The sequence below is a fragment of the Caenorhabditis remanei genome, chromosome X (assembly GCF_010183535.1).
Source record: "Caenorhabditis remanei strain PX506 chromosome X, whole genome shotgun sequence".
Classification (NCBI taxonomy): Eukaryota; Metazoa; Nematoda; class Chromadorea; order Rhabditida; family Rhabditidae; genus Caenorhabditis; species Caenorhabditis remanei.
The window spans coordinates 18034769-18056093 of NC_071333.1; the positions used below are offsets into that span (position 1 = coordinate 18034769).

At 39.1% G+C, this 21325-nt stretch overlaps 7 protein-coding genes across 7 annotated transcripts; 3 read left to right on the top strand and 4 right to left on the bottom strand.

Moving 5' to 3' along the window:
- Nucleotides 1–538: 538 nt before the first annotated feature.
- GCK72_025645 (uncharacterized protein) lies at nt 539–2802 on the top strand (the record flags this gene model as incomplete). Its single annotated transcript, XM_003106237.2, has 6 exons — nt 539–592; nt 642–747; nt 806–973; nt 1022–1126; nt 1342–1538; nt 2578–2802. The coding sequence occupies 6 exons, from the start codon at nt 539–541 to the stop codon at nt 2800–2802; spliced, it is 855 nt and encodes a 284-aa protein (XP_003106285.2).
- A 1622-nt stretch (nt 2803–4424) lies between these two features.
- GCK72_025646 (uncharacterized protein) lies at nt 4425–6290 on the bottom strand (the record flags this gene model as incomplete). Its single annotated transcript, XM_003106240.2, has 5 exons — nt 4425–4487; nt 4596–4816; nt 5277–5826; nt 6110–6198; nt 6245–6290. 5 exons carry the CDS (start codon nt 6288–6290, stop codon nt 4425–4427), a joined length of 969 nt encoding a protein of 322 aa, XP_003106288.1.
- A 1558-nt stretch (nt 6291–7848) lies between these two features.
- Nucleotides 7849–8779, top strand: GCK72_025647 (uncharacterized protein; the record flags this gene model as incomplete). The annotated part of the gene is made up of 6 exons (XM_053736432.1): nt 7849–7902; nt 7945–8046; nt 8092–8143; nt 8192–8430; nt 8482–8610; nt 8660–8779. The coding sequence occupies 6 exons, from the start codon at nt 7849–7851 to the stop codon at nt 8777–8779; spliced, it is 696 nt and encodes a 231-aa protein (XP_053579998.1).
- A 685-nt stretch (nt 8780–9464) lies between these two features.
- On the bottom strand, nt 9465–12491 carry GCK72_025648 (uncharacterized protein; the record flags this gene model as incomplete). Its single annotated transcript, XM_003106243.2, has 10 exons — nt 9465–9524; nt 9579–9803; nt 9875–10036; nt 10125–10388; nt 10446–10637; nt 11258–11676; nt 11726–11987; nt 12036–12170; nt 12220–12384; nt 12438–12491. The coding sequence occupies 10 exons, from the start codon at nt 12489–12491 to the stop codon at nt 9465–9467; spliced, it is 1938 nt and encodes a 645-aa protein (XP_003106291.2).
- A 2819-nt stretch (nt 12492–15310) lies between these two features.
- GCK72_025649 (uncharacterized protein) lies at nt 15311–18747 on the bottom strand (the record flags this gene model as incomplete). Its single annotated transcript, XM_053736433.1, has 3 exons — nt 15311–15455; nt 18407–18560; nt 18660–18747. 3 exons carry the CDS (start codon nt 18745–18747, stop codon nt 15311–15313), a joined length of 387 nt encoding a protein of 128 aa, XP_053579999.1.
- GCK72_025650 (uncharacterized protein) lies at nt 17583–19866 on the top strand (the record flags this gene model as incomplete). The annotated part of the gene is made up of 7 exons (XM_003106248.2): nt 17583–17681; nt 18029–18184; nt 18239–18538; nt 18584–18767; nt 19127–19299; nt 19354–19693; nt 19745–19866. The coding sequence occupies 7 exons, from the start codon at nt 17583–17585 to the stop codon at nt 19864–19866; spliced, it is 1374 nt and encodes a 457-aa protein (XP_003106296.2).
- Nucleotides 19867–20053: 187 nt separating this feature from the next.
- Nucleotides 20054–21068, bottom strand: GCK72_025651 (uncharacterized protein; the record flags this gene model as incomplete). The annotated part of the gene is made up of 5 exons (XM_003106233.2): nt 20054–20206; nt 20253–20390; nt 20438–20549; nt 20788–20856; nt 20899–21068. The coding sequence occupies 5 exons, from the start codon at nt 21066–21068 to the stop codon at nt 20054–20056; spliced, it is 642 nt and encodes a 213-aa protein (XP_003106281.1).
- Nucleotides 21069–21325: the final 257 nt, after the last annotated feature.

The window sequence follows — 21325 nt, forward strand, 5'->3', positions numbered from 1 at the left end:
ACCACAAAAACGCGAATAACTTTTTTCACGATATCGTTCAGCGAAAGCCGAATTCAGATTCGAAATCAAAAGATTATATCTATATATCTTAGACTGTACCTCCAACTCGACCCGGGATCCTTCCCTAGTTAGATATCATATCTTACTTGAAATAATCCAAAGTAACATAAAAAGTACAACGTGATCAAAAGTTCACAGGTGTTCTGTTCCGCAAGCAGATAATAGCAATGCACGCCATGTTTATTCAAACAATGCACTACAAGACAGATCAATATAGTGGACCACACTCACACCTAACTCCGCCCTCAGACACTAAACGCACCCACTCTCAAAAGCATCCCCCCCCACTACCACCTATTTCTTTTGAGCTCCACATATTTTCCGTTTTCGTGTTCTTTCGCTTCCGCAACTACCCGCAACTGCTAAAGACCAGAAGAGCTTCTGTCTTTTGTTTATTTATTTGTGAATATTTTCTTACTTATATTCCCCTTCCTCTTTTTGACACGTTAAAATGTCCTATGGTTGTTTCATATTTTGTATGGTTACATCTATTCTTCTAACTAATAGAATTACGAGTCAATGTGACCCTCAGGTAGATTAAATTTTACTTTCCCGTTTAACCAAAAATTTGACTGTTTTAGAATGATAAAAACATATTTCTCTGGTCAGTCAATCACCCACAACTACTATCTCAAGGATATCTATTTGGCACAATCCATGTCCCCGTAACTGAGGTTTGGAAAGAAGGTAAGTAATGAAAAAGTCATAACTACCAGAATTATTCACCAGTGTTACACTTTTCCAGTCAGCGATCGGGTTCGTGAAGCATTTGACATCTCTGACACAGTTCTACTAGAGATTGACTTACATGATGAAGCAACAATCCATGAATTGATATCTTGTAAAAATTTGGCATACGATGAAACGGTACATTCGTATCTACCAAAAGAATTATTTGGAAGGATTGAAAAAAGTAAGCTCGCAAGTTAGGAAGGTTAGAAAACTCTAGTATTATGTTCAGTAATGGAAAACCTGCGTACCAACTTCCTTACCTGGGCACAAAGCCAGAATCCACGAGATGCCAGAAAAATAAAGCACGCGGAAGAAATCTACAACAATATCATAGGTATTCTATCCCTCTATATATGTTATTACGCGGGAACACGTGTTTGCCTTCTACTCTCAAAAAGAGACGTTTGTTCGAGTGGGTCATTCACAAGGGTGAGCCCAAATAGTAGGGTATACGCTACATGATGGTAAATACCAGAACATATGATTTTAGCACCCCTCCGATTGTTTTGAGTCATTTATATAATTCTGTCTTAACATAAATGATTTCAGGTGATTGGTGGAGAAAACGTCCGATATGGTTATTATTCCTGTTGTATCAAATGTGTGAGAACGTTTTCGAAAAAACGTCAAGCCCACTGTTAGACCTGTACATCGCCCAGAAAGCCACCGACGAAAAAAAGACTATCATTCCCATAGAAACCGCTGGGGAGCAATGTAATCCAGTATGGACAGTCTCTGACGATGAGGTAAGTAGTTGCCATCATCACTTCTTCCGGAAGCACTTTATAATTCTCGAGTCTACTCGAAACCGACAAAAGAATAGAGATGTGTTCGACGAACACAAACAATGTGACGTGTCAAGGATGGGGGGAAAAGCGGAGAGGGTCCATTAGTTGCGGAATAATAGAATGTGCAATATGGCGAAACGATAATTGTCGTGTCGTTGTGCAGAATGTGTTGGTCTATGTGCCAAAATGTGTCAGAAAATGAATGTAGTAGAACAGAGAGACAAAAGATTGGAGCAGTAGGTGTTGGCTAAGAAGTGCTAAAAGCGGATGTACGCATGTTTTTTTATAATTGTTCATGTTTGAAACAGTAGGGGGTTCTCACATATAGAAAAGTGAAACACGATTGTTAGTCTTCGAACACGCGGTTTTCAAACAATCTTTCAATTTGTTCATAGATACTTTCAACAATGTCTTTTCGAATCGAGTTATGAGCTCTCAAACTTTTTCTATGGTTAAGTTTTTTAATATGGAATTCCAAATCGGTGAATATTGTTCGCGAAGGTGTACTTTTTTCCTATGTACAAAAGAAGTTGGCCGGTAATAGGGAAATTGAGATAATCTTTTTTGCTTTGTTGTTTTGTCGCTTGTTTCTCCTTACATAAGAGTTATACGGCGAGTTTGATTGCATCATTCTCAATAAGTAAAAAAACATATTTTCAGTAGCGAAAATATCGATTTTACTGCTATTTTTCCCATCCAGGTTTGCCGAATATTTGAAGAAAATGACTGAGATAATTTCCATACTGCTAGAAAAATTGGCAAAACGTACATTGCGTACACTGTTCGCCGATTTTGAATTCCATGTGAGAAAAGATAACCATGTGTAAACTTTGAGAGCTCATAACTTGGCTCGCAGAAACATTCCACCGGTTTCGACTGCAGAAATGGACTCCTCGTGGTCGAAGTACCTATAACCAATTTTATGAATTTTTTTAAAGCCGTGTCTCGAAGACTTCCCTGATAACATATGCCCTTCAACAAATTCACTTCATTTCAGATTGTCTTTGCTATCGAGCACACCATTCATTATCTAGAAGACAAGTTTCGAGAAAAAAAAGTAGAAGGTTCCGATGCAAAGAGTAGTCTGAAGGAGCTAATAAAGCACTACAAGTGTGGAACTCTCAAAGAAGATATATTTGAAAAAGAAGGAATGTCCATAATAGAGTATGCCACTGACACTACAGGACGATTTAAAGCGGATGAGGCAAGCACTTGTTTCTAATTAACTCAATTAAATTTTTGATAGTTTCAGATAAACAAAAAGCTTAAACAAGACATATTTATTAAACGGAACCTACGAATGGCAAAACGGATTGACAAAATATTAAAAAGCCGGAGTAATCACACAATTTTCTCCGCTATTGGCGCGGGACACTTTTTTGGTAACAACAGTGTGCTCACTCACCTTGAAGCCAGTGGTTTCACTATCACCAGAGTAAAAGATACGGATACAATGTGAGTTTATCAATTTGTTACAGGCCTCACTCATATACCAAATTCACTCCCATTATGCCTGTTACCAAAACCATATTAACGTTTCAGACAATCTCCTCGATCACCATACCGGCAAACTGCAAAATTCAAGAGAGTTTGGACTAAAGAGAGTGCTGTCCGACGAAAATCTATCATTATCGAGGAAGTAGCTCAATCGTCAACTAGTTTTTCTGGATTTTGGCCAATTTCTTGTCTTATTGTTATTCATTCCATTTTTATACTTTTCCTATAAACAGGTTTTTTTGTTGTTTTTTTTCTGTTCTCTAGTTCACTTATTACATACACAAAAATTGCAGTAAAGAAAAGAGAAAAATTCTACAGTCAGCTCTAAGGAATAATCAAGATCCGACAATAATTATCAGTTCAACAAAACATATACTTCTGAAAAACTGATTTTGCTGAAAGAAATAAAATTTCACTCCTATACCTGGTCTCGCAATTGTAGGGACCATCGAAACACGGTACATTCATTGTACTTTGTTTTTCCCAGAATCCACATTTTGCATGGGGGGACCTCATTAGGTTCTACTCTCCCCCTCCCAAGCGGCGTGATGTCCGAGTGGATAACAGCGCAGGCTGAGGTCCGTAAGGCGCAGGTTCAATTCATCCTCAATTCGAACAAGCCTAGAAGATGCAAGAAGTTATCTAGGTCGAGATGCACGAAGCTTATGCAGTTTTTGACAACATTTTTTTTATAATCAGACGGCATTTTGAGTTGAAAATGCAGTAAAAATGATAATGATACTATGTAAATTCATTGTTTTGGGGTTTTTGCTGTACCACTTATAAAATTTTTTTCTTTACGCCACCTAGTGATGAAAAATGTTTTTGCTGACTTCAGATTGTATTTTTCTGAAAGAAACTATTTATTTTTCTGATAATTTGACAATCGTATACTCCGGCTTCATGAGTTTTCATAATATGACATTTTTGCGTTCGAAACTAGTGTTTTTCAAGAATTCATACTTTTACCGCATTCCAGCTGAACAATTTGCTGCTTTGATTCGCTAGATCTTTCAGTTATTGAAAAATTTAAAAGAATCGACAGATTATTCTTGTTTTTCAATTATCTTCTTTACTTTCTATTCATTTTATATTAATTTGTCTTTTGTGAGAACTTCACATTATTCATTTGTATTTAAATTTGCAACTCCCGTACTTTTTTTTTCATTTTATTAGAAAAATTGATAGAAATTCAGCAAAAAATGGTGTCTATACGCAAATAAGGTATTTAATCTGACAGGGAAAGGAAACAATACAAAAAAAATTGAGAAGAAAGATCGCTACATAAGGTGTAAGCTATTTTCTTAAGAGAGGAGGAAAAAACAAAGTTGGGGTGAGTGTCCGGATTTAAATCGAGTTCAAGAAAGCAGTTGCCATTGAAGTTCCAAGTTTGGCTGGTGAGTCAGTGACCTAAAAAAGTAAAAATATGTTTTGGCATTTCTGGTCTGAAAAGCGTTTTCCATCTCATTATGGCTAGGTCCCGGACTTGTCAGTGACTTTATAAAATTATGAACTCACAATAACTCCGGCCTCTCTGAGAGCGTTGATCTTGTCAGCAGCGGTTCCTTTTCCGCCAGAAATGATGGCTCCAGCGTGTCCCATTCTTCTGCCTGGTGGTGCCGTGACACCAGCGATGAACGAGACGACTGGCTTTCTGGTCTTTCCAGAATTGTGTTCCTTGAGGAATTGAGCGGCTTCCTCTTCAGCGGATCCTCCGATTTCTCCGATGAGGATGATTCCTGGAATAGGCAAAATAAGATTACTAGAATAGAACAATTGTCGTTTTGCTTTATGGACCGTAACTATTCTGATATTGCTTCTGGTCAAATGATGTTATTGCTAGACTACGATGTATGCGCTAAACTGGTGAAAATTTGCTTCAAAAGAAGCTTCAAACCGGTATTACCCTTTTGCCGGTCGCTGACCGCTCACTCCAAGTTTGGCCCGGGTACGAGGAGTGGGTCTTGTTGCGACTACCGTAGTATTAAAACGCTTTAATAAGTAAAGTACGGTAAAGAGCCGCCGTAAATGATATTTCGCAACGAGCCCCACACTTCGTCCCCGGGCAGAACTTTAAGCGAGTGGCCACCGGCAAATGGGTAATAAGAAAACTTATTTTACCATAAATGTTTCATTTTTCATGTGTTGAGTCTGGTTATACTTATCACTCTGAAAATATCAATACAATTCGATTCCTACCTTTGGTTTCTGGATCCTCAAGGAAGACTTGAAGACAGTCGATGAAGTTGGTTCCATTGAAGGGATCTCCTCCGATTCCAACGCACAAAGTCTGTCCGAACCCGACCTGAGTTGTCTGATGCACAGCCTCATAGGTAAGAGTTCCCGAGCGAGACACGATTCCGATGCACCCCTTCTTGTGAATGTGTCCTGGCATGATTCCGATCTTGCACTCATCAGAAGCAATGATTCCTGGACAGTTTGGTCCGACAAGTCTTGTCTTGTTCTGCTTGAGAAGACGCGACTTGACACGGACCATGTCGTGTTGTGGAATTCCCTCAGTGATGCATACCACCAATGGGATCTCGGCATCCATCGCCTCCTCGATAGCGTTGGCGGCTCCACTGGGTGGGACGTAGATGACGGTGGCGTCGGCTCCGGTCTTGTTGCGAGCCTCGGTGACGGTCTTGAAGACTGGTAGTCCGAGATGCTCGGTGCCGGCCTTGTTGGCGTTCACTCCTCCGACTACTTTGGTTTTGTACTCAAGCATTTGCTTTCCATGGAAAGTTCCCTGAAAAGCAACGGATGTTTTATAAGAAAAACTAGTTTGTGACGAGATATAGGATGTAGGGTTTCTAAATATTGCTTTTTTCTTCGTTTTTCAAACCCTGTTTGACGTCAAAACGTAGTACGTCTTGAAATTTATTTATAATTCATTCGAGATACCGCGAAAACTACGAAAAACACTGTTTTCCATGTTCTTCTAACCAAAAATGTATGAAACACTTCCTGGTCGTACTTTTTGTTAGTTATTCCCACGGGAACAATATATTTAATTATTTTCTCCCACGCACCTGCTTTCCTGTGAATCCCTGAACAATAACTTTGGTGTCCTTGTTGATTTTCAAGTTGTTGTAGGTGTTGTTGTAGAAACGAGCAGCTCCTGAAAAATCTAGTTTTGAATAAAAAGTGTCAAAAGAGGTCCTTACCCTTTTGAATAGTTCTGGCATTATTGGCAAGTTGCTGACTCAACATGGTTACCTGAAAATGAAAATATTCAATAAATAACATTATTTTTGAGATGACCGGCGCAAAGATTAGAAGAAAGATAGCAAAATCTTAGAATATTGAAAACATTCGAAATCCGATTCTAATAAGAAACCAAAATCTGTTTTCTTATCAATTTATTTAAAAAAAAACAGCTATCAAGAAAAAGGTTCCTTGATTTCCAAACAACTACCTCGACATTACACAAAACAAAAGATGGCGAGAGTGTACACGACAGTCCAGAGACCCAGGGAAAAAGAGGACGTACGCAGCCAATTGTTGGCTGCGTATTCAACGCTAATACATTGTCCAGTCCCGACCCCCTTGCCGTCCGTTCTCTGCCAATGCATCGGCGCACACTGTGTGTCTCTCAGTGTGTGTTTTTCTTTGCACAAGTTTGAAACCACTAGGCAGTGATAGATATTCGAGAGAATTGGGTTTTTTGGCAGTAATTAGGATGGAGGATTGAGGATGGCAAAGGATAATATTCATTTTCTTTTCTTTTTGCAGTAGTCGTCGGTGACTCTGCTTTTTTGCTAATATTCAATTTTTCCTTATGCGCGAAACCGAGGCGAGCATACCATAAAGCTAACATGAATGGGATAACCCAGCCAAAAGTGCATTTTTTGAACAGATTGCGAAAACTTTGAAATTGGAATGGAAGGTTTTTCAAAAAATTGGTTGATGAAAACAGAAACGGGTTTTATTGAAAAAGGATTTCACCATGCAAACAAGACAATCACAGAAAAGAAATTATCAAAATGATTAAAAGTTACTATTTTGGTCAGTCCATGTACTTTGTACATAGCCAATCGGTTCACTGACCAACATTCACAAGGGACAGAATTTTTTTTCCAAAAATTCCAGCAATATCTAACATGTCTGCTGCTCTACATACACTTTTCTAGAAAGTCTTCCAGCGTGCTGCTACATTTTCAATATATCCCAACTCCTGCGCTCTCTTATACCCGTCGCTCCCAAATAATTCATGATTTCCTTTACTTCTGGCAGAAGGCAGGGCAGGCTCGTCGTCAAACGTCTTACATAGAACGAGTGTTTTATTTCGCATCCCCCATTTCTCGAAAAACGTTTTTCGACACGTCTTCGTCGTTGGTCATTTCATTTCGCTCCCCTCCCATGCTCCACCAGTTTATTGATTTACGCTTTGTGGCGCTGTTCTCCTGAGCTCATGCTCCCGCCCTAATCCGTCAAAACCACCGTCAGGCGTCCGGATGTCATAGAAGATAAACTGCGATAATCTTCAAACGGGAAGCCCTTCTTATGCATTGGAAATGGCGGTTTAGAGGCCCTCGAAACTCGCGCGACACTAACATTTTTCATTCGCTATCAAAACGGAAAGCGTGATACTAATGTGCTCATTCAAGCCGTTTGGTTTAAAATTCATTCGTTTCGGACACACCCCCGGTTTCTTGAGGCGCTGAGCTTGCACCTTGCCATAAACAGAATAAATCAATACCAGTTTTTTCTCTTCTCCCTTTCTCTGCTCTCCATTTAACTATAATCCCATTTTCTGTTAATTTACAGAATGAAAATTGGGTACACAACTGAAGAATGGGCGGTCATCTGGTTGACAATTTTGGTGAGCTTAATGATAACGACAAGAAAAACAGAAAATGTTTAGGGAGGAGCGTTGTTCGGATTCTTCCTCAACTTCCTCTGGTCGAGAAAGCGTCGCAATGATCAAAAGAAAGAGGAGGATAAGTTCGTGGGCAAAATGAATACAGTAAGTTGCCTAGAAGAAAATCGCGACAAAGTTGTGTTGTTACAGACTGGCCTACGAAAGAACCGAGTGATTTTTAGCCCGGAGATTTGTGAGAATGGTAATATCACCTTAACTAGAATCAAAAATTTCAAAATTCTATTCCCAGAAGTCCCTGAGGTTATCAATTTGGACAATGATAGTGACGAGGAGAAAACCGAGAGTGAATCGAATTCTGATGAACAAGAGGATGAGGATGAGGAAGAAGTTGAGGGTGAGGAAGATGAAGTAGACGAGGAAGATGAGGATGAAGAAGACGAGGAGGAGCAGATGCCACAGTTTAACAAACGCAAACTCAAGAATACACAAAATGCCGATGATGACAAGCCATCCACGTCGGACAGTAAGGTAGGAGGCACTGATAACAATAATTATAGATTCTAATTCATATTTTTTCAGAAGGATTTATCGGAAAGTGACAAAATCAACGCAACACTCGGAAAATTGCATGGAAAACTTGCAACCGCTCAATTGAAAGCGAAAACTCGTCAAATTGCCGCCGAAATGAGTGAACAAGAGAAAGAATACGTAAGGAAAATGATCGTGTAGCGGTATTATCAGCTCTTTCTTTTTTAAGGAGGCAAAAATGACCAACAATCAAATGGAGTCAATCATGAAACTGATGATGCAGAACCAGGAGAAGTTCGGCATGAGCAGTGAGGACATCAAAGAACAAATGAATCTGTACAACTTCTAAATATTTATTTTTATGAATACATCATCTCCACGACATTTTCGCTTTTCTCCCATCTCATTTCGGTCATAATTTTGAAAATTTTCATTCCATGCAAACATAACGCTTTTTCATGTGTAAATAAATAAATGATGTCAGGAAAGTTTCAGATTTTGCAGAAATTTAGTTTTACTAATTCAAGGAAACATTTTTTTGAATCTCAGGGTATAAAATATGAAAAGTCAGGATTTTTATTTCAAGGTAATCTTCAAACTACTAGTAATAATCGATAAACATCCAAAAGTACGATTTGCAAGTTATTCAAGGTGTTTTGTGGGTTTTTCGTTGTTTTGTTAGCAACATTTTTCGGTTTTAAGCATTATTTTCACTTTATTTGAACTCAATACAACACCGAAAGAAGTATCGATCCGAATTTCGCTATATAATGTTTTCTGCGGAAGCCATACGGTTCTTAGCAGAGATTTAATCATTTCAAAGCTTTTTTTTTCGATTTCAACTCGTTTGCTATTATTTATTGAACAAATTTTTTAAATTGGTTTCAAACCGGTTTGCGTCTTTCTGAAATACATTATTTCCATTACTTAGTCCCAACCACTGCCAAATTGACAATTCAACAATGTTTATACAAAATATTCAACAAAAATAAATATACACAACCCAGATAATTCCATTTCACATATGTAACCGTTCATTTTGACACGTTGCTTCTAGTTGGTGGACGACGATTTGGTGGGCCACGGCAGCGACTCTGTAACTCACTGATTTTCGTTACAGAGAATCTTCGAGAACCAACAAAACTAACCTTGAGCATGCTACTAACTCCCAATTCTTCTTCAGTGGGAGTTTCTTCTTTTTCATCAGTATCCGATGTATTTTTGACAGGCATAGGTAGAGGGGTACCCGGTAGACGGAAGGATTTTTGCAAATCGGCGATCAACGAGATTTTCGCAGACATTTTTTCACTAGTTGGCTCCTTTTTTGAGCGGGATGACTCTGTTTGCTCAGATAAATCAGATGAGGAAGGTTCCTGAAATGAAAGAAATAAAACAATGCATGTGTAATTCAAGTTGTGAAATTGTGAAATCCAGCGTCTCCTACCATTTTTGGAGGCGCGGTAGTAACTTTTGGTGGCATCGACAGTTTGGGTTTACTTGCGGTAGAAAACAGATCCGAGTCTGAATCACTGTCGTCAAATAGTGATTGTGTGACCGGTTTTTTGATTTCAACTTTCCGGGTGACTGGTGGCACAATCGGTTTTGTCTGGAATACGGAATTTGCATATTATTTGGTATTCAGAGAAACAGAAGTTATGATTCACAACTTTTCACAAAAACGATATAAAACTTACAACAGGCGTATCCACCGCTTTTGGAGCAACTGGTATGGTCTTCTCAGTGACGTTTGTTTGAGGTATGGCAGGTGCAGTTGCTTCTGCTTTTGTCACTGGCTTTGCAACAGGTTTCGGTTTCTCAGCTGGCTTTGTGAACGATTTGAGGAAATCATCGTCGGAATCCGAATCAGAGCTGAATAGCGATTTGCCGACCATTGGTTTGGTTGTGGAAGACACTTTTGCAGTTCTCTTGGGTACAGTAGGCTCCGCAGGTTTCTTAATCTGGAATAACGGGCTTTTAGAGTACATATTTACAGAAAAGAACATTTTGAGACAAACCTGAGCAACCGGTTTTGACGGAACAGCCTTTGGCACTTCCTGTTTCATCGGAGGAGGTTTTGAATACTCGGTGTCTGTTTCTGAGTCCGAATCAAAGATGTTTGAAGAGATCATTGGCTTGGTGTCAAACAACGGAACCTTCCTCTGTGGTGCGGTCTGTGGTGGCACGGGTCGAGGAACGGTTGTTGGTTGCTGGAAAATTTGTTGTGAGGAGAGCTGATTGGGTCTTCAGACAAAAATTAAAACCATACTTGCAAACAGTGCCGAAACGGGCGGGGGCGTAATACGCTCAGAACTCAATGTTATAAACTAAAAATTATATTAAAATGCAGATCTCGGTGAGTCCCATGTTCGTGTTTTACTACGGGCCGGATGCCTATCTGTTAGGCCGGGCTAGAAAGGCTTTTCTTTTTCACTTTTCCGTTTTTGACACTATTTCCCGGCCCCGGCACATGAACGACACCGGTACGTAGTAGATTACAGCGGTAGAACGCGCCAAGATCTACAGTTTGATTCATTTTTAAGCTCATAAAATTCAGTTTGAAGCGAATTACCCCCGTATCTACTACGGGCCGGATGGCTGTTCCTTAATGTGCCGCGGACCGGGCTAGGAAGGCTTTTTCATCATTTTTGCGTTTTTTGACACTTTTTCCCGTCCCGCGGCATGTTAGCGAATAGTCATCCGGCCCGAAGTGGACCACAGCCATAGAACTCGCAGAGATCTACAGTGTGGAATGTTTTTCAACTCATAACATTGAGTTTGAAGAGAATTACGCGCCGACCCGTTTTAGCCAAATATTTTGAAAACTAACCTCTGACGACGTTGGAACTTTTACAGTCGATGAACCCTGTTGTGAACTGCTTGATGAGGATGCAGGCTTTGTTTCCATTGCAACTGCCGGCTTTGGGACTACCACTGGTTTCTGAGACGTGGATGGTTTTTGGAGCGGTTCAGTATCAGAATCCGAGTCGGAGTCGAAAAATTTGGGTCTTGCCGCCACTTTTTCTCTCATCTCGCCAATAACAGACGCCATTGCGGCAGGTCTCATAGACACGTGTAATGGTTGTGTAGGGTTTGCTGACTGGGAAGATTCCGCACTCTCAATGGGATCGAGAGGATTTTGAGAGGCGTGGTTGCTTGGCTCTGGTTGTTGCTCAGCAGGTTTCTCGGGTGTTGAGTCAAGTGTGCTCTCCGAGCTAGCGTCGACAATAGAAGAAGGTCTATTTGACTCTGTAAAGGGGAGAAATTATTGATTTTTTTTTGGTGGAAAGTTTCTCACGTCTCTCATCAATCTCTCCAATTGGATTCGGTCTGGTTTCAATGAACGGTGGTCTCTCGTCTAGATATCCATTCTGAGCCGCATGAATCTCTTGGTGCTCATCACTTTCATATTCATCATCATTCAGCTCTTCGGAGCCGTCCGAACTCTCCGCATGATGATACCCGTTGTTTCCGTTACTGTTGACATGATGACCGTTTGTGTAGCCGTTCTGTTCCATGAGACCTCCAATATGACCCGTGTCAAATACAGCTGGATTATCCTGAATTCAAGTTTTTTGTTGTTCTTATTTTTAATAGGTGTAGCTCACCATAGAGTTGATATTTTTTCCCGCGTTGATTATAGCGTTTTTCAGTGCTTCCAAAAACTGCGGTGTGTAAATTTCCGTTTTCTCCATATTCCCAGCCATATCATCCGTGTTTTGGATATTTTGAGTAGACACCACCTGCAAATATCGATTTTTAGATTTGACCACGTTATCAGAAGTATTCTACCTGCTTTACCACCTTGTGGTGTTTAAGATTTGCCATTTTGGAGCCCACACTACCCACTCTGAGGGACACTTCCCTTGAAAACGAATCCAAATCGCTTGCTTTCTTCTCTACTTCACCGATTCGCTGCTGGATCCGTCTTGCAATGTTGCGAGCCATTTGTGTCAGCTGAAAATTGTGAAATGGTGATTCATCATGGAGTTTTTCACGATAATCCATACCTCTTTGTCCATTCTCAATGAATTCGGGTTGATATTTGAGTTATTTTCCAGCATCTTTCTTGTTTGATTGGTTATACCTGGAACTTAATAAAATTATTACGATTTTTACAAAAAAATAGAGAAAAAATGGCTGCAAACGATTAAAAACGATGGAAAAATAAATAACAACAAATAAAAACCAGGCGCATTTCTTGAACGGTTACTGGCGTATAGAAGGATGGAGGGGAAGGCGCACTCTCGGTGTGGTGCGGGGCACTGCCATTGTAAGTGCGCGCAGGCCAAGATGAGGAGGAGAGGACGATGGCAATTTCTCCTCAATTGAGAAGAAATGTTGTTTGAGGAGATATTGCAACATCTTCTGGCTAATGTTTGAGAAAGAGATGACGTAGGGATGGTAATGCGACAATAAGGATACCTGCATACTTGTCATGGCCCGGCCTGGCATGGCAAGGACTGAGAAGGCCCGAAAAGATACGAAGGCTTATCCCGGGCCGGGTCTTCAAAGTTTTTAAAGGCCCGGTCTCCAAAAATGAATTGTTTTTTCAAATATTTTCAATTTTTTATCGAAAATGTCAACATTTTTGAAGATTTTTCAGAATCTCTTCTAGTTCTGAATGATGGTCAATATTTTGACTTTTTCGAGAAAGAATTCAAACGTTTTTCAAAAAATCGAAAAACTGTGAATTTTGAAATTTGGCGCCAACTACCCGGGCCTTTCAGCCGGGCTTTGATAAGTATGGGCTCCAGAACACCTACTGGGATTATGCTAATGTTGTGTTTGTATGGTTTGTATACGATAGTTTTTATATCAAGTGAACCTGTTCAACCGGTGTGTTTTCTGGTATCAACTAATCATCATACAGACTGAAAATCTTGTATACTCATGTGACATGTATATGCAAATAGGTTGATTCTTTCTCCCAACAAAAAACTTCATAAACACACATATCGAAAAAAAGTGTAACACAGTTTTTTTAGGGTGATGATACCTATCTGGTCAGTTTTTTTAGAAAGTTTTTATCGGTCATGAAGACTTTCACTTTACGACCGACAAAAAACTAGGGTATCACTTTTTTTGTTTCGCGTTTTTTGAAAGAGAGTGATAATGAAGTTATCAAATCGAACTGGATCTTCTTTTGTGATAAATAATATCCATTGTGCTGTCAGTCTTCCATTCTGGTTGACCCAGTTTCCACTTAAATTCATTTTCAAATCCAGGTCACCGCAATCAAATGTCTCCTAAAGTGGAACAAAAGTTTGTTTTCACTTTCGCCCAATTCAAAAAATATCTACGCGGATTGGATCGGGTGTCACGCAGTGCTAGCCGATCCCACAGGTCAATTGTTTGCACGGAACTAACTCGCTCTGTTTTTTTGTAGGCGGAGTGGAAAAAACGAAAGGGAAACATAAAAACTACCTAGACGGAACTGGGTCAGTGGATATCCACAGTCTGACCACTTTCGGTTCTTTTCATTCGTGACATTGTTGCAAGTCAGCGGTTTTTTCTTCTCCTCCTGGCCTGCTAGAATTTCTTAGAAGGCTAATTTTTTTTAGATCACTTATAATCCATTTAGTACCTTCTAGAACTCCTGATACCAAATTTTCTGACAAAAAGTTTTAGACAACATTTAGACATAGACGAGACATGCACTTTCCCAATCTTATGGCAAAGAATACTTTAGATTTTTAATTTCATGGTCTGATAGTTGTTGATGCAAAAAATGTTTCCTTTTCTGAAAGAATATCAGAATATGGAATTTCCAGTTTTGGAAAATGGTTAGAGCACTCTGATATTCAAAATCACAAATTCTCTCCGATCATTTTTCTATTTTTTCTCACTCCCATACTTTTCCTTTATCAGTTGTTTCCTCACCCTCGTTTCCCCCTGTTGCCTCAATTTGCAACACTTGCCGGATGGATCATCAATCAAATATGCACTGACCACTCTCTATCTGAATTTCGAGGGGAGTCGTCGTGTTGCGTGCTATGTGTGGAGGCAGGCGGTGCCCCGTTTCACGCACTTTGCCTGATACCATGAAGGACGACGGCGCCCGGTACTGCCGCCCGGGGCCTCAATTCGCAACAAAGGAGCATAGGGAGACGAAGAGACGCAGTGCAGAGACGTGTGCCACCAACTTGCTCGGTGCATCGGCGTCCTTTTAGCCCCACCTCTCGGAGGGTTTTTTGTTCATATACATTGAGCTCGAGTTACTTTTTTCTTCAGTCTAGATGTGTTTCATTTCCAGAGAAGGTTTTCTAGAGATGAGCTCCTCCCTCTTTCCATTTTCATTCATTTTTTACCCCTTTTTCCTCTTGAATCCTACCTTACCACATCTTCCTTCCAAAGACACAGACATACAGCTAACCATAATTTCAGGCAATGGCAGATGGCGGCCGGTCAACACTGTGCGTCTGGTGAGGTAGTAGGTTGTATAGTTTAGAATCTTACCTTGGTGAACTATGCAAGTTTCTACCTCACCAGATACAGAATCTTCTCAGCTGCATCGTCTTGCTCTCATAACTTTTCTTCCTTCCTTTTATTTCCTTTCTTTTATTATCTTGTAGTCTATCAGAGTCGCAGGAACTGTATTCGGTGCTCTGTTAGATAATTTTTTACTGTACTGTATTCGGAGAGACGTTCTAATTGTACTGGAACTGTATTCGGTGTTTATTGTATTGGTATGGTATCCTGGAGAACTCGTTGTTTGAGTAATGTAACAAAGGAGTGTTGTTACCGTTAATGTTTACAATGGAACATGGTAAGATGTGCGATTGATCCAATTGCTTGTCTTCACCACTTGTTTCTCGACAAATCTCTTTTATTTTCAGGTCCATTGGTACTTCTTCTTGGTAATAATGGCTACACGGGACATTTACAATTTCTCAATGGGCACTGCAATGCATTCGTAGACTACATCTGCTCTGGAGGGATACATTCTACTGGTCGACACTTCTACCTCATTGGCTTCATTCGGAACATTTTGCTGGGATCGACGAATGGACGCTGGATTTCTGGATCTGATATAAACATTTTATTTGAATTCTATTTTTTTTTGTGAAAGTAGTTTAATTGTTGAGTTTTCCCATTTTTCCCCTCTTTCATTGTATTGTTCATTTAATTTCCATTTTTTACTTGATTTCACTTTTATCATTGCCCCATAATAAATGCTAATCAAATTCATTTAGAGGAAAGTTTCGAAATTTCAGATTTTCAGGACACAAGGAAAAAAAGTGACCGAGAGAGTAAAAAAGAACAAACAAATGAACACAACGATAAATCAATCGTGTTCTCCTCCTCTTCCTTCATAAACCAAATAGTTTACCAAAAGACCAACCACATATTTTCTCGATATCATAGATGACCTACCACTCGGTAATAAAAACAAATATAAAAATGGTTCCACAGACTTCTCTTTGAATGTGCTCCTCACGCGAGAACTGGCAACGTGTTTGCTCTCCTCTTCCGCATACATATTTAGTGTCCATCATGCTCTGCTGCCTCTTTCTTACTAACTTCTTATTTCTCGCTCGCTGTATAATTAGCATTTTGTTATGATTATTTCTTAATGTGAGTAGTAGTGCATTCTAAAGTTGATTGGCTTTGAAAATTTTGGGCTAAATAAAGAAGATAGATGTTTTCATGTGGTTTAGGAAAAAGAAATGAAAAAAGAAGAAAAAAGGAGCTTCGAGGGGGGAGAAATTGATTTTTTTTCGAGTACGCATATTTGCGGCCCACGTGCTCAACTATGAGGTGTGAGGGTGTTAGAAAAAATTAAAGTTTTAAAAAACAATAACAAGTTTTAAAACTAAAACCACACGTATTTTACTGTTAATGTTTCTGATATTTGAATTCTAGCTAGACGGCTTTCATGAAAAAAGTACAATATAGCTGTTTCTCTATTTTATTTATTTTATTCACACCACACGACACAAAGGAAATTCAAATTTGACTCGCATCAACCCATTGAACCAACTAGACATTTGAGTGGCGTCCAATTTTTTCTAGTCTACGAAAAAATGTAAATAAAATGAAACACTGTCATTACTGACGGATTATTATTCGGCTCAAAATCACTTCATTTCACCTTTCGTGTCTTTTTCGTGTCTGATTGTAATTTTCGATCATTCAGAAACAGTAAGACCAAGAAGTTGTGTTTTATGTGTTTTAGTGACTGCAGATTTTTATATATGACTTTTTAAATTAGTAATCGAAAAATCGTTCACCAACCGCGACTCCACCCAAAAACGTACGAACAGTTATCACTACTTTGGTCTTGTCCGTGGTCTTACATTCAAAATAGGATAGCAGTCCAGTTCGGTTGTACGTTGAAGATGAGCGGGTTAATCTATCATTTTTAATGAGGAGTTTTTGTGGTGTAATGTTGTTATCTGTTCTGTTTGAAAAGAATTCAATCTAATTTTTTTTTAACATTTTTGCAAATTTTAATCAACTTGTGACCAAACCAAGTTCATTTGTCAAGAATTTAATTGATAACTTGGTTGATATATATGATATCATCACTACACTCCTCCCTCTCTTTCTTTTCACTTGTCATCTTTTGATTCTAAGAAAGCCGTTGAGAGATTCTAAGAAAGCCCCCTCCTTCCTCTTTGGGATTGGTTGCCATAGTATCTAAACCAAATTCTGCACCTTTTCGATTTTCTTTTCCTTTTTACTCGTTTCACTATTCTAACGAAAAAAATTCCTTATCAGATTCACCTTTCTTCCTGTACTTAGTGCTTGTTTCTCTAATCGTAATCCTTTTATCATCTCAAAAATGTTTAACTTTATGTGATTCCCACACCTTAACTTATTTCCCTCCTGTTACCACGTGGAAGCGTGTTTTGTGACTAGAAACTTCTTCAGGAATACATAAATTTTCGGTTTCGGAATACAGTGTCACTCAGACATCAAACTGCAAACACCACCATTGGCAACATTTTCAGTTTTCTGATAAACGATTGATTGTCGGTCAGAGATCGGGTAGAAACAAGCCAAAAACCACGCTTCTTTTTTCTCCCTCGCCCTCATTGTCGACTTTTACTGAAATAATTTCTCTACCTCGCATTATTCATATCTAACTTTTTTTCAGAGCGTACTCGGCGGATGTAATAGTGTTCCTCTGATAAAGAAAGTGTTCCACAATGATAAGCACCCCGTTCAACAGCGATGACTATCGTGTTTACCCTAAACGATGGATCTACTTGTTGGCCGTTAGTATGATCAATTTCTCCAATGGAAATGTAGGTTTTTTGTTTATGAATTGTTATAATTAGCTTCCCAAACTTCATTAGTGAAAATATTACTTCATATTTATATATATGTTTTCTAAAGATAGAATCATCTTTCATTCGTCATATCTTCCGACAAAATACAAAATATCAAATATCACCGAAACAGATATCAACTTAACACAATTACACTACGCTAGCCGTCAAAAAAGATGATATGTGACCGATTCTTTATCATAAGGTAGTTTTTCAACACAGACAAAGAAAGATCGAGTAGACTGTCGGAGATCTTTGAGGAATTTCGTACACATCATAGTTCAGTGGGATGGTTAAATAATAAAATTCGAATATATTTTCAGACATGGATCACATACGCCGCTATCACATTCTACACAAACAATTACTACTCCAACAATAACGCTGCTCTTTTCTTCAATGTAATCTTCATGGTGCTATCCATCCCAGTCGGCTTCTTGGCGTGTTGGTGGATTGACAAGTTTGGACTCCGATCAGCGGTAATATTTCGATATATGGAATTCAAAATAAACACAAAATTAATAAAAATTTAGTACCACATTGGAACATGGGCAAACTTCATTGGAAATATCATCCGACTTGTTGCCTCAGGAACCTTCATTGATCCATCGATACGGTTCCCTATTGCAATCACCGGACAAGCTATCGCGGCCTTCGCTCAACCATTCGTGATGTTCCTTCCCACAAAACTCGCTGCTTACTGGTTTGCGGATAATGAAAGAGCTATTGCGAATACGTTATCATCAATGTCTAACCCGATTGGAATCGCCGTCATGTACTCATTGGCTCCAGTGTTTGTAAATAAGACAACGCCAAAAAATTTCTTTAATATGGTTAGACCCAAAAAAAACGGGTCTAAAAAGATGTTTATATTTCAGAACATCGCTGTCACAGCTGTTGCATTCATCCCTGTTATCCTATCCCTTTTCATCACCGCATCTAAGCCACCATCACCTGCAACACCATCCAGAGCTGAGAACTCCGTGGAGTCTCCATCTTTCCTCGACGGAGTCATATTATGCTTCAAATCGAAAACATTCATTGTACTCTCTATTTGTTTAGGTGAGAGTTACGAATACCTTCTAAATAGTCTTCTAAAAATATTGTATCAGTGTTTCTCTTTCTCGGAGAGACTTATGAAAAGACAGAGAGGTCAAAGTCTCATCTCACCAATTTTCTCTAGCCAAACTGTTTGCGAAAAGGAAAGAGAGGTTTTCGAAAAACGGGAATTAAAATGTTTCTAGAATCAAATCAAAATCACTATTTGATTAACACGCCTTTAATATTCTTTTTGACATATTGATGTTTCAATCTTAAAATTAAAAAATTCACTTCCTCATTCCCTGCAAAGTGAAATGTTAATGACATTTATAATCCCGCTACTAGTCATGTCACTGTAAACACGTACATATTTGTTTCAGGAGGAGGTGTTGGTCTTTTCAATGCTCTCTACAACAATTTGCAACCAGCACTTTGCGTGAAAGGGTACAGCCCGACGTTCAATGGAGGAATGGGAACATTGTTGATCATGTCAGGACTTGTCGGTGCAGCGATTAGTGGGATCATTGTTGATAAATGGGGGAAATTTGAAAAAGTTGGTTTGCAAAACAGGAAGTAGGAACAGGAAATAGAACGTGTGTTTTTTTAGGTAATGAAAGTCTCATTTTGCGTAGCCGGAGTAGCAGCAGCTTCCTTATCAATATGTATAAACTACGAAGGAGTCGAGTGGTGGGTAGTCTTATCGATCTTTGTGTTTGGTGCTGCCGGATTCTCGATTTATCCCATTGGACTGGAAATGGGGGTGGAGGCAACATTCCCTGTAGCCGAGGCAACCTCAACAGGTCTTATCATTATGATCGGACAAATCCAAGGTGTATTTTATGTGGTAATGACCAATTTGGCGGTTGGAAAACCAGATCCCCATGACATGGCGATTCAAACTTGCGTTGATCAAAACGATCAAATTCATACGGTGCTAACATGGAAGTGTAAGTCAAGAATCCTTAGTTCTTTGTGGTTCTTCATGAATTTGCTTCCAGGGCCGTTCCTAATTTGGCTGGCATGCATCTCAGTTCTGATTATGAGTTTCGTTGCATTTTTCTGGCCGAAATATAAGCGAAGGGAGTACGAGCAAGCAAAAAGATGGAACGAAATTGAATAATCAACTTGTATATTTATTTCTGAAAAAAAAATCAAGAAAATCATTTGAACAAAGAAAAAAGAAGATTAATAAAGAAATTAAAAAACAAAATTACAGATGTAGAACCATCGAGAACTTACTTACACGGGGGAGAAGTGTGGAAATGCAGAAAATAAGGGACGTTAATACAAATATCTCGAGAGAAGAGTTATTCGGAGTCCTCAATGAGCTCTTTCTCGTGTCTAGCATCAGTGATCATCTTGTTGATGGTGTCGATCGATTTTTTGGCATCTTTGTAATCCTCGTCGTCCAGAGTACCTTTTCCAACGAACTTTGCTTCTTTCGCAAAGTTTTCGCATATCTGAAAATCTTGAGCTTACGTAAATCACCCTTTAGAGTTAGCTTACCTTGAAAGAATCCTCATCGGCCACATCCAGATAACTTTTGACAAGTTTCGCGTAACTGACATAGACTTCGAGCCCCTGTGGCTGGTTTTTCTCCTTCCACACCTTTTTTGCAGCTAACGTAAGCTCATAAAAGATTTCCTGAATTGTAACTTTTCAAAAAATGTTGTCTAGCGTTTTTTTCTTACCTTCACCCGATTCCACACCTCATTCCGTTCCTCATCTCTGGCATACCGACTAAGTTTGCTGAAGACGTCGTAGACTGCATCGATATACAGATCGAGCCATTCTGCTGATTTTCTGAATTCTAAGGATCGGTAGGAATTTAGGAAATACGTGATATTTTTGTTTGTAACAGAAGTTTTTGATTTTTAAAGCTTCGAGAATCATCTAGAGAGAGGTCACCTGTTTTCATGAAGACCGCTGGTGTTTGAACTTCATAAAACAACTTTGAAAATTATGTTTCACAAGGTTATATACACTAACAAAACTTTGGGCATAATCTGCATATGTAAAAAATGTAAATAATCAAACTCACACCAGCTTGACTCCTTCTAAAAGTGGCAGACAAGCAAAACATGCATCCTTCTTCTCTTCAAATGAGCAACTGAAATACACTATCTTTCATTTTCCGACTACCTCCAGTTACCTCGTCAGTTTTTCACACACAATAATGTTGATTGTATGCATTTCAGACTGAGTGTACTCAATCCCCTCCTCTGAAGTGTATTTTTCAATTGCTTCGAATGCCTCGTTGAGTGTTCCTGCTTCCGCCAAAGCTTTCGCCTTTTCGAATGCTTCTGTTCGCTCCATTTCCATTTTCTGGAAAAAAAACTACTTTGGATAAAATTTGCATCTAATTTCAATAAAATGAACGTTCCATTGAGAAAAAAAGAGAAACTTTACATTCAAAAACTCGAACCCAAGATAAAAGTAAAAAAGTCATATGAAAATAGTAAAAGTTTTAGATGAGCGAAGAATAGTGAAGGAGAAACACAAAACACATCTGTTCTATTGAAGGTTGCCTCGAGAATGACACCAGTGTAATAAACGTCTTCCATGCATGTGGGCGGCGG